Below are 17130 nucleotides of genomic sequence, written 5' to 3' on the forward strand. Positions count from 1 at the left end.
TAGAATTATAAAAACAAAGAAGGAATAATACTGGAGCCTATATTGTATACATAAAGTAAATCCTAGGCTTTATAGGATTATGGAATAATAATAAGAGAAGAACTTGTAAAATTAATAATCAAAGAAAATGGGAAAAAAAGAATAGAGAAAAAAGAATGAAATAAAATTAGCTTGCCTTCAAGCAATTTACACAATAAGAAATACATACATAATAAGCACGTTGTATCTGGGAATATGTTGAAAATAATTTATAAATATTTATACCAGTAGTTCTCAAACTTTTGATGTGCATAAGGATCACCTGGTGAATTGATTAAATATATATATATTTTGTGGTGCAAATCCCAGAACACTGACTTAATAGGTCAAGAATGGGGGTCCAGAAACCTACTTTTAAAATGTGTTCCAGGTAATTATGATGCAAAATATCCAATTTTTAGAAATATTGATTTGATAAAGTCTGAATTTCAAATCAAGAGTGATGAAAGGAATTCTGAGAGAGGGCATACCCTAAGCTTTTGAAGTTCATAGCAAAGTAAACAATAGACTTTCCCTGTAACATTTCTTCATGGGATCATCAGGGGTAGATAATTAGAATTAACAGCCCAAGGACTCAGCAATAAATATTTAATACTCAATACTTCCTTCTTTTTTCAACATAATTTCATTCTTTTAGCTCCCATTAAGAACCATATTTGGTCTATTTTAACTATCTCAGTTCTGTGATAAGAGGTACATTGCTGGTTCACTACTTCACGTTTCATTGCTAAAGATTTCAAATTTAAAACCATTGACAAACTCTCAACAACTAGGGATGAGTTTGCCACCAGTACATGAGCAACACTGACCAGTCTTTGGTACCAGTTTAGGTCTTTGGGATCTATTTTATACTTTTATTTTCAGTCTGTTTTTAATTATGTGAGGGCAAATGTGTTTTCCATATAAGACCCAATCAACCATTTTACAATTTCACCTTATTTTATTTATTTATTTTTTAATTTTTTAATTTATTTATTTTTTTACATGTGTACATCTTATTTTACAATTTCACTTTAGATGTCTGTTTCCAAATGGGCTCCTGTTTGAAAACACATTCTAAGAAGTTGTGTTTGGATTAAGTCCCACTGAAGGGGATTTAATGTACTTACATGTAAGTTGATGATAACAAATTAGGTGCAATGTTTTATTGGTGGTAGTGAGACATAAAGAAAAAGAATAATAAGGGACATTTTTCAAAAACACCTGACAGGCAAAGTCAAGAGGAAAACACTGAGAACTTACACTTGGAGCACTGTTCTGGGGTCTCCAACTTCACCCCCATCACCAATTGTCAAAGTATCATAGCCAATCTCAAGATCAAATTCTTCGAAGTTTATCTGGATAACCTAGCAATAGACAGAAACAAACATCTCACATATGTAGCATTATGCAATAAAAACAAAAATAAAGCAATGGGAGAAAAATATTTAAAATGCCCCTCAGACATTTCATACTATGGCAACAGATCATATCGGACTATTGCTAAAGGACCAATCATTAGGATTACCAAACAATTTTCATTTGGCACATTGTACATTCTGTGATAATTTTCAATGAAATGGCATGGCTTCTGTTTATAGAATCCTCTTACATGAAGTATTTGAAGAATGATGAATGCGAATCTACTTAGAGAAGTTTTATAAAAAGTACACGTAGGTGGAGTGTGGTTTACCATACATTTGCAGCTATTTTTATAAAGCTAGCTCAATAAAACACAGAGTATGCTTAAATAGTATAGCTTAAAAAATGTTACAGCTAAATTTGAATCTAGATCACCAGATTTAAAAGTATCAGGGGCACAGTCCAAGATAACAGCATATGAAGATCCTGAATGTCTCCTCACAAAAGCACACCAAATTTACAACTCTATATGGATCATTTCCCTCTGAAAATAACGTGAAATTTAGATGAACTTCTACTTTTCACAACAAAAAAAATAAAAGAACCACATTGGACGGCGAAATTGGTTTGGCTCAGTAGATAGAGCATCGGCCTGAGGACTGAAAGGTCCCAGGTTCAATTCCAGTCAAGGGCATGTACCTTGGTTGCAGGCACATCCCCAGTAGAGGGTGTGCAAGAGGCAGCTGATTGATGTTTTTCTCTCATCTATGTTTCTAGCTTTCTATCCCTCTCTCTTCCTCTCTATAAAAAAACTCAATAAAATATATTAAAATAAGAATCAATATTGTTAAAAATTACATAAACACTATCCTATATTCAATAAGTCCTTGAGCAAAACTTAATTTATACTAAAATCTAACTCATCATCCCATAAAGAAAGTGAATGACAATATTAATAGAAATAAATTAAAAACCCATATCTTTAATATTTATTATAACTATTTATAAATTTGGTATCATAAAAAGAAACTATAAAAACAGATGTCATAACCTAGCTTTTCAAAGCTATATAACAAATTGTGATTATAACTTTTTAAAAAAGTATTTTTATATTTGCATTGACTAAATAAATTGTTGCCAAGTTTAATACAGAAGATACAAAAAAAAAATCTTGAATTATACATTTTACATGACTGCAATTAAAAAGAATGTTTCCCAGCTTACCTTGAATTAAATATAAATACTCTCCTTTAATAACTGCCTATCAATAGAGATTTAGGTTGTTTCTACTTTTTGCTATTATAAGCAACATGTTTATGAGCAATATTAAACATCTTCTGGTTCAGAAATACAAGTATAAAATATATCTCTAAGTTATATACTTAGGAGTGCAATGTCTGGGTAATAAAGGAAAAATTCAATTTTATAACATTGTGCCATATGATTTTCCAAAATTATTTTATTAATTTAAATGCTCACAATATGTTTATATTCAATTTTATTATTTCGACCAATTTAGAGTATGTGAAAATGATATTTGTTTTGCATTTTCTTCATTAATTATTAAGTTGCATGTCTTTTCATGTATATGTCATTTACGCTTCCTTTCCTGTGACATGACTATTTGTACTTTGGCTAATTTTCACTTGGACAGCTTGTCTGCTTGTTATTTATTGCAAGAATCCTTTATATCAGTGATTCCCCATAGTTTTCCATAATAGCACACATAAGGAAAGTATAGACACAATGAGGTAGGCTGCTTTCAATGGAAGTTCTTTTGCCCAAGATATTGAGAGCTAAGATAAATATTTATGTCTACCTGTAACTCATTCATAATGCATCATTCATAATACAACATTGAGCCTGGCTTACCTGTTGAGAAGATCAGCTTATATATTCTGGATACTAATACATTACATGTTGTGTGTTGCAATATGTTCTTTAAGTTTATAATCTGATTTTTCACTTTCCGTGTTAAATATTTAAGTCTAGAAGAAATCATCTTAATGAAGTTGGACTTAATAACCTATAAGTAGCACTTTTGCATTGGCTTATACCCAAGGTCATAAAGGTATTTCCTGCATTTTTGGGAATTGACTTTTATAGAAAGGATAAAGTATAGTGAGTAGAATTATGACTCTCTAAGATCCCCCTACACCATGTAGATGGCCTGTATAATTACTACCCCTGGAATGTAGATAAAACCTATTAATATGATGGAGAATTATTCCCATAATTGGTTACATTATATGGATAGCATAAGGGATATTATAGATTTACAGATGAAATTAAGGTTTTTATTCAATTGACTTCAAGTGAATCAAAAGGAAGATTATCCTGGGAGAGCTTGACCAGTTCAGGAAAGTTCTTGAAAGGTCTAAAAGCTAGGGATAAAACAAATCAGAAGAGATTCCTTTCCTGTTTGCCTTTGAAGAGCACATTGGTGCTGTGAAGAGGTCCAGGTAGCAGGAACAGTGGGTGGCCTTTATAAACTGAGAGCCTCAATCATAAACCAGAGTAACTACATTCTTCCAACCATCAGTGAGCTTGGTATCACCATCTCAAATGAGATGGCAGCCCTGGGCAACACCCTACTTTTATTCTGGTGAGACCTCAATATGAGGATTCAGCTAACGTGTGCCTGAAGTTCTTTCCCATGGAAACTGTAAGATAACAAATTCATTTTGTCTCAGGCTGCTAATTTGGGATAATTTGTTAAGCAAAAACAGAAAGCAAGCACGGCATCACTTTCAAATTTTCTTTGACTGCAATATGAACAAGAGATTGTCTCTGTAGTTTAACTGAATCAATAGTCCTCCTTTCCCCAGTGACCTGCATGTCAAACTCCAACATACAGAAAGATTCTATATATGGGGTGTTGGTTTGGGGGCTCCAGATGCTATTCTCCTGATCAGTTTATCTGACCCTGAATCAACACAAATTGGCTTAACTCTTTTTTTTATGCATAGGCTGAAATTCTTTCCTGCTGCTGTTTAAATTTATATATATATCTTTATATATGTTCAACTGTTGGTATGTAGAAATAAAATTTATTTTTGCTTAATGACCTCATATTTGGGCAACTTGATAAGCCTTCCCTATTATGTAAACATCTTTGTAAAGCATCTTTATTTTTCTATATAACAAGTATGTCTTCTGTAAATAGCATTTTAAAATCTTGCTTTTAAACCTTTTAAAAATTTTCTTTTATCTTAACTGCCTTGGATCTCTTACATAATTTTTACTAGTTAATTAGTTAATCTAATTAAACAGTATTTTATTTTAAAAGGCATATATGTAATGGCTCACCATTAAGAATATTGTTAAGGTAGGTAATACTTTATAAACAAGAGGAAGTTTGCTTCTCTGGTTTTCCTTGCTGATTTACTCTTGAAATTTTCTGGTATCATAAAATAAATTGACAAATGTACAAGTTCTTTTCTCTTAGGGAAGACTTTTCAATACTTTGAAAATAACCAGACACAAAAATACAAATACTGAATGATTCTACACATATAAAATATATAAATAGAGTAAATTTGTAGAGATAGAAAGTACAAGTAGAGATAGAAGTTAAATTTATAGAAATAGATGTTGCCAGGGTAATTGCTGGTTACTGCTTAACTAGTGGCCCCATGCACAAACCTCATGCATGGCAGGGGGAGGAGGTGTTCCTTACCCTGGCCTGCACCTTCTCCAATCTGGGTTCCCTCAAAGAATGTCCTACTGCTAGTTTACAAAAATCGGGCCTACTGGCAATTGGGCATCCCTCTCACAATCTCACCTGACTGCCTGCCTACCTGATTGCTCCTAACCATTCTGCTTGCTGGCCTGCTTGCTCCCAAATGCCCCCACCTCCAGCCTGCTTGCCCTCAAATACCCCCCACCAGCCTGATCACCTCCAACTGCCCTCCCATGCCACCTGCTCAGCCCCCTGCTGGCCTTCTCACTCCAAACTGCCCCCCACCTCGGTCCTGATCACCTCCAATTACCCCTCTTGCTGGTCTGCTTACCCACAAGAGCCCCGTCCCCCACCAGACTGATCACCCATAACTGCCATCCCATCCTGGCCTGATCACCACCCAGCTACTCAAGCTCCCAGCCCCTCATTTTTTTCTTTTTCCTTTTTTTTCTTTTACTCAATGCCTCTTGAATGGAGACCAGGGCTGGCTGGAAGCCAGTATCTGGAATTTATTTATCCTCTATAATTGAAACTTTGTAGCCTTGAGTGGAGGGCAGGGCCAGCCAGGACAGGAAGGAATCTTGGCTTCCTCCATTGCCAGGGCAACCCAAGCCTCTTGCTTGTTCCAGCTACATGGCCACTGACACCTTGGTTGGTTTAGTTTGCATACTCATTCCTGATAGGCTGGTGGGCATGGCTTGTGAGCATAGCAGAGGTATGGTCAGTTTGCATGTTTCTTTTCTATTAGTGTAGAAGTGTAGATTAGAAAGAGAAACATGACAGAAATGCAGGCCCAGCTCAGACTAAAAGAAAGTGAATAATGATATGACAGTGAATTTGAAAATGTTGTCACCACTAAATGTTTCTAGAAAAGGAAACAATAACTTGACTCATGAAATAATGAATAAATAAATAAAATAAATAAATAATATAAGAGGCCTAAACTATGAAATAAACAAGCAGTAAAATGTCAACTATCGCTCCCCAAAAGGAGGCTCAGATGTTTTTGCAGGACAGTATTACTTAGCATCCAAAAATAGGAGTGGAATTTCTGGGTCATATATTAATCCTATGTTTAACTGTTTGAGACACTGCCAAACTGTTTTCCAGAAGTGCTGAAACATTTTAAATCCCACCTGGAATGCATGAGGCGTCAAATGTCACCACATCAACACCACTTATTCTCTGTTTGTTTCTGTTTGTGTTTTATTTTTTTATTTTTTATTACAGCCATCCTAGCAGGTGTGAGTGAAGTGGTATCTCTCCTGCTGCTTTTAAGATTCTGGTTGTCTTTACCTTTCCACAGTCTGACTATATTGTGTCTAGGTATGGATCTCTTTAAAATATCTTGCTTAAATATAAGCTTTGAGAATCCTGAAGGCCTAAATTGGGTATAATTTTATTCATTTTCTGTGAACTAGATCCAAAGTTTACTAGCATGCTGGTGTATACTTATACACCCTTTGCGGGTTTTTAGATAAATGTTAAAGCTTCAAATTTAACTTCTTTACCTATTGATCTAAGAAGACTAGGCTCTAATCTTAGAATTCTATAGACTAATTGCTCTCTGCTCCTAGGAAAACAGAGCTTTATACTGACTCAATCTCCTTCCTTTTCAGCTCAATGTTCTTTTCATTATATATGTATATATTTGGATGGTATACATGCATTTCCTTTGCTTTCGTGTTAACCAGCAATGCTCTGAAGAAAAATATGCAGTTGTTTTTGTTTTTTCAGTGGGCAGACCTCTCAGAATACTTTACCTGTCATCTTATTAAAAGAAGAAATTCCATGGTCCACTTTACTCCAAACATTTCAAAATAGATCCATGAGTGCATTTCATTTAAAATTTAGGAACAGGAACATCTCCTTTAAAATGGCTTAAAAAGCCTCATAGACAAGTAGATACACAATATATGTCTAATAAATGACTCGTTGACTGGATTGCTAATCCTCTGTAAATCTTTTGATAGTCATTATAGTATAATCATGTCCTAAAGAATTTGGACATCCATTTAATGGTAGACTTTACTTTGCCTGAATTGTAACTGAGATTCATGCATGTATATATGCCACAGTGAGAACTCCATTCAACTTAAAGTAAGTGATGGGTTAATTACTAAATAATCCATATACTTTCTGATGAGCACTTAACCACTGAGCTGTCACTAAAATTTTAGACAGTTATAATTATTGAACAGTTTCAATGACACGCAATCACTGAGAAGCTAGAATAGTCTGATTTGTGGAAAACATCCATTATCATGTAATTCACTGGGGCTTAATGTAAACATTGCTTCTAAAATAGTAGTTTAAAAGTAAAATCTACTTATTAAAAAAGAAATAAAAACTAACTTTCCCTCAAATGGTCACGTTAATATAAATAAAGCATGCTAATAAAATGCAAAAATAGTACATTAGATACTCCCAGTAGAGAAAATATTATTTAGTAGAATATATAAAGGTAATTTGAAAAATTGGGAAAAAAACAAAAAACAGACACCATACTTTTGTCTGTGCAAGAATATAAAATGTAGCATCAGGAGTGTGATGTGAAATTTTATTTTTACAGATTTAACTATAATATGGAGTTGACCAAATAGCCATTTCCATCACTTTAATTGGCATAATGTGGAAACAAGGTAGAAAGATTTTAAAAAATCAACAAATCATCATCAATATGATATGAATGCTTTCTTTACATGTTTAGTTGGCTTTGGGGCTGAAATAATTAGTAGGGAAACAGGAAGAATATCATGTTTTTTAGTAAAGAAAGAATTGTTATATTTTTGCCTTATGTGCCCTATTATTAATCACTTGCGAGTAGGAAAAGAGCTGCATTTAGCTCAAGAGTACTGCCAAAAGGACCTGTGATAATAAAATGTAGAAATTACTTATAATTGTCTTGATTTTTAAAAGCAATTACTTCCATTTGTAGGGGGGTAATTCTAAATGGCTTATACAGTGCTGCTTATTGAGGGTTATTTAAAACTTTGAAGCTACTAAGGCAGTCAGTTAAGAATAATCTCATGCATTTTAACATTGGCTTTACAGAAACTTGAAATCTGTAAATAGCAATAAACATTAAATTCTCAGTAGTTTCATTTCCTATAAGCTTCAATATATGGATTTTTAAGGTATTTTGACAAAACTGATGTAAAACTCATGTCTCATAATTTTCAATCTCCACATTATTCCCAGCACCATGATTTCTACATCATTTATCTTATTAAGTCATGTGAAATTCATGCTTAATTTTAAACTGCATATCCAAGGAAAATTTAAAATTGACAAATATTTATGATGTGTAAGACACTAGGATCATTATTCTATATGCATTTCCTTATTTGAACCCTGAAACTGTATGTAGTGTATATTTGTACATTCATTTGGCCACTTAGCACCTAAATATCCACCTTTAATTTGAGGGATTAGGCACATATTATCCCAATCAACAGAGTACAGACATTTGACCTAAGGATCAGAAACTATGGATTCTGGCAGAGGGTGGCAAAAGCAACAGGAACATCCAATTTCAGATGCAATAGTGTTTATGATACTAAAATCTTACAGCAGCGTTGTCCAATAGAAAAAAGAGTATCTTCTCAGAAGTCAGGACCAGAATCCATGTCACACTGTAACAGAGTAAGGTCCTAGAGCTACAGAGTTCTGCTGCTTGCCATGCTCATCAAGGAACTCATTCCACTTCCAGAGATGGTAGTGCCTTCACCAATCTTGTCCAACAGGGTATTGTTCTATGGATTTTAGTACTCTCATCTACTGAATGGGAGTATTTATGATGGTTATCACACTTGTTTTCTATCATTATAGAAGGGATGTGATGATAACCTGTCTTTTGACCATAGGTCTCTGGATAATGGGAAACTACACTGGAAATAATGGAGATGACAGTGCAATACTTGAAGACTCTAAGCTCATTGTATGTAGTGACAGGCTGATATTTTGGGTTTTGTCCACTAACATAGATGAAGAATATGTTTCTTGTAGGCTTTTTTTTTCTCTTTACAAAGTTAATGCACAAGAAGGTTTTATCTATATTGAAATCTAGTAATCAAAAGGGAGCACTGGCGGAAATAATTGATTGCCTTCCCACAGCACTCTGGTTTGTTCACCACTGACCTTTCTCTTCAGGTCACAACACTGGTTTTGTTCAACTATGCAGCTTACTCTACACATCCACATGCTTTATGGATTGCTGACCACATTCTGAGCTCTATGGAATGGTCCTAATCAGTCTATGCCAGTCTTGCATTTCAATTTGTCATGGATAAGATTATGTATTAGTATGTGACCTAATTCTGATCAGGGAAAAGTGAGAAATCAACCAGAAGGCTTTTGGGAAAGGATTTCTTGGTGCCGAAACTAAATGCTATGTGGGGGGAAAAAGTCAGACAGAAAAGAACAAGAATTGTATAATTTACTCATATATGGGATGTAAAGCAAAAAAAAAACCAAGTAAATAAGAAAAACAAATATAAAAGCAAACTCAGATACAGACAACAAAATCATGGTTACCAAAAGGGGAAGAGCTGGGCGAGGATGAAGAAGGTAAACTATGCCAAATGCATGGTTATGACAGACTTAGCTTCAGATGGTAAGCTTACAACAGAATACACAGATGTCTATGATAAAGTTGTATACCTGAAATTTATATAATTATATTAACCAATGTTACCACAATAATTAATTAAAAAATCAAGAAGAAAAACAAAGAATCAGTCTGCTTTGGAAGTGACTGGATGTATTGACTGGCACTACTGCAGCCATTGTGTAGCATGGTTTGAGGACAAAGTCAGCGCATGAAGTTGCCCAGAGCCATGATTAGATGTTTTTACTGAACATCTGAGGGTACCTCTGGACAGCATGCTGTGCCAAATAATGTATTTCCTTATTATTTAAACCATTTGATTTATGGTTTCCTATATTTAAAACTGAAAACTTCCTAGTGGATAAATAGGTCTAATCTATTCTCTTTTTTAAAAAAATCACCTTGTTCAAATAATTTGCCCAGATTTACTTGGCAAACACTGATGGTGCTAAAATCTATTTCAGAGTTGTCTGATGCCACAATCTGTGTGCTTAAACATCACACTATTCTGTGTTTGTATAGGAAAGTCTGCAATTTAGGAAACCCTCTCTGTCTGCCAAATACTGATATGTAATAACAATTTCTAACTATGCTCTTTGATGTTGGGCATATGTCCTATGTGTTAAATACCTAGTAGTGTTGGCAAGGGAAGGTAATTTCTAATATAATAACTAATAAGTAGCATGTCAAATCCTTGGGGGAAAATACAGCAAAGGTGGATTGGTATAAGCTATTTTATATTCTATGGTAAAGCCTGGTTTGTTTTTGTTGTCTTCTTCAAAACAATTCTGAAAGCAAATGAAATTTCTCAATATTTCTCTAGCACCTGACGCTGGTATCAGAACATTTGTACCAATATATTTAGTACAGAATTAAAATAATCCCTTGATGATGCTCAACTGAACATGTTAATGATAGTCTGACTTCAGTACCATGCTATACTTTTTAGTGAGACAGAATGACATACTAGTCAAGTGCACAAGCAAAGCCTAGGGTACTAAAGCTCATTACTGCCATATAATGTTATATTACTTGGACGGAGTCTTTGATATCTATAAAAAGTTCATACTTTTTTTTCAGATTGAAGCAAGTATTTAATTAAACAGAGTTTATAAAAACAACATATATGTACTTGATATATATAGTAGATCCTCAATAAGTGGCACTTATTATTAGATATGATAACTAATTCAGCATTAAATAGATGCTCATATCTGTTCACTTGAGGATAAAGTTCTTTTGGGTTCTGGTGGCTTTTGTTTGTTTGTTTTGCAATGCCCCCTATAATTAAAAAAAAGAGATTTCCCCCAAAACTCTAGGCTACTAGAAAATTCTCTTTTCTGAAAATAGTTTTCTCCATTATGTTCACTTTAGAATGTTAATAATTCACTCCAACATTAACAACTATTTTTGTTGCCCAATGAGGAAATCCAGAATGCAAAATATATGCATAAATACAAAAATATACACAGTTTAATTAAGTTTCAGCTATGCAATGCCATGCCACCCAATCAATGTAACAGATAAAGCACTTCCTTTTCCACATGCTTTTCAGAGACCTTGACAATCACAACACAGTGGGGAGACACGAGGTAAGCAAGATCAGTGCAGCACTCTGTATTAAGTGCTTTTGGACATGGACACACAGTGTGACATGGAAGCAGAGATGAGAGTCCCTAATCCAATTGGAGAGTAAAGAAGAAAGATTTCCCCCCAGGATAAAACTCCCAGGCAGTGCAATGGAAGGTGTAGACGGGAACTGGGAAAGAACTCTGCGTAGGGGAATGGACAAAAAAATGGCACAGTGGAAAGGAATATTCCTTTTGTTTCTGCAAATAAAAACCGTGAGAGAAGAAATGATGAGAAGGAAGACTAAAGATGGAAGTAGGAAACAAATTGTGTTAAGAACTTTGTAAATGAAGAGCTGCAAGCAGTGAGTTTTGAGCAAAGGGTTGACTGGGATGCATTTGCTTTTCGCTTGCTTCCTTTGGCAGAAGGAACATGAATCTGAAGGGGAGCAGGGCAAGGTTAAGGTCAAGAACTAAAACTGGCTTTGGAAGTGGGAGTGAGGAAGAGTGGACTCCCTCATGATTCTTTATCCCCAATAAAAATAATTGTAATCAACCTAGCCAGTTTGGATCAGTGCATAGAATGTTGGCCTTCAGACGAAAGAGGCCCAGGGTTCAATTCAGGTCAGGGGCACATGCCTGGGTTGTGGGCTCAATCCCCAGTGGGAGTCATGCAGGAGCAGCCAATCAATAATTCTCTCTTATCATTAATGTTTCTGTCTCTCTCTCTCTTCTTTCCTTTCTGAAATCAATAAAAAAATATTTTTAAAATAATTATAATCATTTTTTAATCTTTTTTTTTCTTCACACATATAAAAACAGCATTCAAACACTACAAAAACTATGGCTCACGTGACTATTTTATCAAATTTTATTGAGTGTAAAGTCTAGTTCAGACAGGGCAGAATATGCAGTCCATTTGTTTTAAAAGCCCCATTTTAGAACAACCCTAAAATGTGCCTGTTTCTGTAATACATATTGTATGTGGTATGTATTTCCTATGGCTATGGAAAATCAGTGCTTAATATCTGTTTAATTAGTTATCCTCTTAATTTGCCTATTTTTTTTGTAAAAAGATATTTACGAAGCTACATTCACATGACATTTATGAAATAGGTAAATATTGTAAGATATAAAAGTTTAAATAGGACACCTGCAAATCCAACATTTACTCATTTGAGAGTAATTTTGTCTCTTTAAAGTAAAGGATAAATCTCAGATTCTAGAAGAATTACATGCTGTAGTAGAATACATGGGTACTTTATTACAGAAGACATAGTCTATGACTGATCTAGACCATATAACATGAGAAGTGCCAGCCTAGGCAGTTCTCCAGGTTCCTCCACTTTGCTGCCAGCACCAGGTTAATAGTGTCCATTCTTAGAAGGGCTCATACATTAGAGGCAGGAGAGGCAAGGAGCCTGGAGACACAGAGATATTGATGGGATGATGAGAGCTCTCAGCTTTGTTTTGGTTTGCTTAAGCCTTTTGTGTCTGTACACGGCCTTGCCCTTCAGGGGACCGCTGGCATGTAACAGTGACAGATTAAATATGGCATTACAAATGTTCCACTGAAGGGAAGAAGCTACAAGAGTAAAAATAAAAATTGCAGCAAATATTAAATCTATGACACAACCGTACAAAACGGTAGGTTCTTTTCTGTCGTTCAGTCATGCTTAGCTACTACCTGGCGTAATTTAAATCTTGTACATATAATTGATCAACTTGAATTTAAAATTTTTGAGGAAAATGTTTTTAGATAATGTCATTGGTTTTAGGAGGATATTCATTGCAAATTTGTGTATGTTAGGTTGTACATATCCAACTATTTTGGAAACAAATAAAAATATTCACTAGCCGGGACCGGTTTGGCTCAATGGATAGAGCGTTGGCTTGGGGACTGAAGGGTTCCGGGTTCGATTCCGGTCAAGGGCATGTACCCTGGTTGCGGGCACATCCCCAGTAGGGGGTGTGCAAGAGGCAGCTGATGGATGACTCTCTCTTATCGATGTTTCTGGCTCTCTATCTCTCTCCCTTCCTCTCTGTACAAAATCAATAAAATATATATATTTTTTAAAATGTTCACTAAAATGAGTTTAATAAGAAGGGCCTTTGGCTGTTTTTTTCCTCTTTAGTAATGGTTAGCCTAATCTATATCTACTTGTTTCCCCATTTATTCAACTATATCTATTTTTATACAAAGAATCTTTAACTTGAAACATTCTTTTAAAAATGAGATTAGTTCACAACACTATTGTAGTGAGAATCACCTGCTATACACTTTTACATGCAATGAATCATGAAGTGGACTCTAATTCCCATCCTCCATCAACCTAACTAACACCCTCTACCCTGCCCTGGCTTCTCCACTCAAATGACCTGTCTCCTCTGCACAGGCTATGAACTTTCCTAAAACCTCTCAAAGGTTCACAACCCCCAAATCAAGCAGTGGCTAGCCTCATCATGCCCTGGACCTCTTGCTCAGTGGCCCCTTTAACATTTCTAGCTGCAGCTATTGATGATGGGCAGCTGGAGGGGAAAACGATGTCCCACAGTGGTGACTGTAGCTCTCCCTCACTCCAGGGCTGTCATTGAGATAACCGCCTAGTCTATAATAAAGCATCTCAATTCCTTTTACAGGCTTTTAGCAAAAGACCATTCTGACTTCTTAGACTTAGAAGATCTGCTGATGGCTCTGATGACTAATTTCAGCAGGGATTCTCCACGAGGTTTTCCGAGTTCTGCAATGCGTGAGAGCCTGTGCTATCAGCACAGTAGAAAGGTAAGCTCAAATGCTGTTTGGAGGCATTAGGTCTCAGAACACTCGGGGAGTATGCTGCTGCTGCTGGTGCTAGTAATAGCAATAACATTTGTTGTTGTTGTTGTTGTTGTTGCTGCTATTGCTGTCATTTTTTGAACATGTACTATATTCTAGACTCTGTTCCAAGGGTATTGTGTATATCACCTCATATAATCCTTCCTAAACCCCCATGAAGAAGGCATTAACTTTATTTATTATTGAGAAAACAAAACCCCAGGTAGGTTAAATTACAGGTGATCTGTGATTCATTATATCATTATGCAATGTGTATATTTGCATACAAATAAAAAATTTTATATTTTATATTAGAATATATTAGAATAGTAGCACTGATTATAGAAAATACGGAAAGGAATTAAAATAAATATTTTATTTTTATTCTAAACAGTATAACAGTAGGTAGGTGGTGACTCACTTTCCGCAGAAAGTAAAATGTTGAAAGTCTCTGTTATTAAAAAAACATGATGAAAATTTCATGTTATTAAAAAAACAACAACACGATGTTGCTTTAGTTTTTCAAGATGTAAATGAAATGACATCTAACTTTATTAAAACTGCAACCTAGAATATTGGTCGTGTAATTATGGAATTAAGTAATATACATGTGATGAGCTGTTAAATATCATCCTATATAATAAAAGGGTAATATGTAGATTGACTCTCAGGACAGAATGACCAGGGGGGCAGATGATCAGTGCACTAACATTCCTCATTTACACATCAATTTTGGACTAAATGGGTATAATAGGGTTTGTCAAACCTTCTCAAACATCCTATTAACCTTTCTTCCATGGTAGATGGATTTTTAGTTGATGCCAAGTTACCCTAAACAAAAGTATATTTTCCATTTCTCTTGCAGCTGAGTATGACCATTTTGCTAAGTTTTGGTGTAAACAAAGAAACAAACAAATAAATGTTTTTTGGTTTTGTTTTTTTTAGCAGATTGCAGAAACCGTTCTTAAGAAGTAGCTTGCATCTGTCCATTACCCCCTTCTTTTTCTCTCTTCCTGCAATACGCTGTATAGAATGTGTGAGATATCTTGCTGGAACCTGAGGGTAGGGGGCCCTCCCTAGGGATGGCAGAGTAGTGTTAGTCTGTCACTGAGGAATTCCTAACGCAGAAGCCCCGTGAGTCTTGGACCACATCTTGTTTAAATCTCTCTTGTAACGGGGTTTTCTGTCACTGACAGACAACCGAGTCCTAACTGGTAAGTCTGTGTATACTGCTTCTTTTAATTAAGGATTTCTTTGTCTAGTCTCTCATTTTGTTATGATAAGGCAGGCCCCCAATTTGTATTTGGTTATATAAAGTATACTAATTGCCACCATTTATGTGAATTAATATTTATGATTAATTACCATACAGCACAGCTCTGATCATTCAAAAACAATTATAATATTGAAATAAATGTGGTAGGGACACCAACAGTTAGTAATGGGAGGAGTTGTGGGTGGAAAAAAACTAAAAGAAAAATGACTTTGTCTTTTGCATACTTTGTCTCCTTTTCCTTCCTTTTTTTTTTGTAAGAGTCACAGAAGTTCCCAGGAAAAGCTAATAAATATGCAAATACACCAGTGAAATTTTTACATGGGAACATTTAATTAGTTCTTTCAATATTTGTTTGAAATACTCCCACCTAACATTTAGTAAAGCTACTCTATTTAACGTTAAGGATGCAAGGATTCAAGCATGATTTTTGTCTTTAAAAGTTAAACTAAAGAAAATAGATGAGTAAACAGAAAATCACCATATAATGTGATGATTGGTGAGCAAGTATGCAGAGTGGGATCCTAAATTAATGTAAGAGACCAGAAAGTCTTCCATGGAAAAGTCAAACATGGATTGAGGCCTAGAGAATAAACAGCCAATAACTAGGATCACATGTTTAAAGAGGTACAGAGTGTGGAAAGGTATTCCTTAAAGAGGGAGCAGCGTGTCCCCACAACAGAGGGGTCAGGTAATGCACTGGCATGAAGTATACTGTTGGGGCACAGCTCTTACATATCTCAGAAAGGTGAGAGTCGTTCAGATTGCAGATTTATTTAATATTTTACCAAGGAATTTGTATTTTATTTTACAATATAATGTCACACTAGATTTGTCAACAGTCTTAGGGTAAGCAGTAAAACGAGATGAAGCTTCGCTAGTTGAAAAGTTGATGATAATTTAAATGAGAAAGAGGAATTAAGCAACTTTGAGGCATATTCATGAGCTATACTGAATTAGTCGGATTTTTATTTAGATGTGTGAACGAAGAATAATTTATAAAAAAAATTGAATTCAGAATATTGAAGGACATAAATTTTAATAATATGGTAGAAGAAGTTGAGTTCTGAGAAAAGACTGAGAAGGTGGGAGAAAATTCAGGAATCAGAAAATAAAAGCCAGAGGAAGAGAAAGTTTCAAAAAGCAGGAAGTAATCAGCAATGTCAATTACCCTGTACCTAGATTGTTGTTGTTGTTTTTTGTTTTTTTAATATCTTTATTGATTTTTTACAGAGAGGAAGGGAGAGAGATAGAGAGCCAGAAACATCGATGAGAGAGAAACATCAACCAGCCGCCTCCTGCAAATCCCCCACAGGGGATATGCCCACAGCCAACATACATGCCCTTGACCGGAATCAAACCCAGGACCTTTCAGTCCACAGACCGACGCTCTACCACTGAGCCAAACTGGTTTTTCAAATTAAGTTGTATTTTTAAACTATATTTTATTATAAAATATAACATGTACTATTAAAATTTTAAAAAGAATGCGTTTGTGAGCATAAAAGAAATAAAAGCATTGCTCTATCCAAGTATAATCCTTCTAACATTATGAAATATTTATTTTCCTTTTGTTAATATTTGTGTGTTTTTTTAGAAGCCAGAGTTTATTTCTATATAAAACAATCTTCACAAGGTTTTAAAGGGTCCAAAGCCCAAAGATATTTGGGTTTAATAAAAATTATAGCCTAGTGTTTGCTTTCGCTGCCTCCATTTCACAATAGATAATTCTGAGCCTCTGGGTGTTTCCAAGGTTTGATAATTCTTCTAAGCTGAAAGGTGAATCCGAGTTTTGATGTGTGT

At 35.0% G+C, this 17130-nt stretch overlaps 1 protein-coding gene across 1 annotated transcript in view; it reads right to left on the minus strand.

Annotated features, from left to right (window-relative positions):
- CSMD3 (CUB and Sushi multiple domains 3) overlaps positions 1-17130 on the minus strand; it is a 779390-nt gene that overhangs the window by 404850 nt on the left and 357410 nt on the right. The window contains exon 12 of the mRNA XM_036436812.2: positions 1282-1385. Within this exon, the coding sequence (XP_036292705.1) occupies positions 1282-1385 (104 nt within the window). The remainder of the gene's footprint in view (positions 1-1281; positions 1386-17130) is intronic.

Source organism: Pipistrellus kuhlii, unplaced genomic scaffold (genome assembly GCF_014108245.1).
Source record: "Pipistrellus kuhlii isolate mPipKuh1 unplaced genomic scaffold, mPipKuh1.p scaffold_m20_p_14, whole genome shotgun sequence".
Classification (NCBI taxonomy): domain Eukaryota; kingdom Metazoa; phylum Chordata; class Mammalia; order Chiroptera; family Vespertilionidae; genus Pipistrellus; species Pipistrellus kuhlii.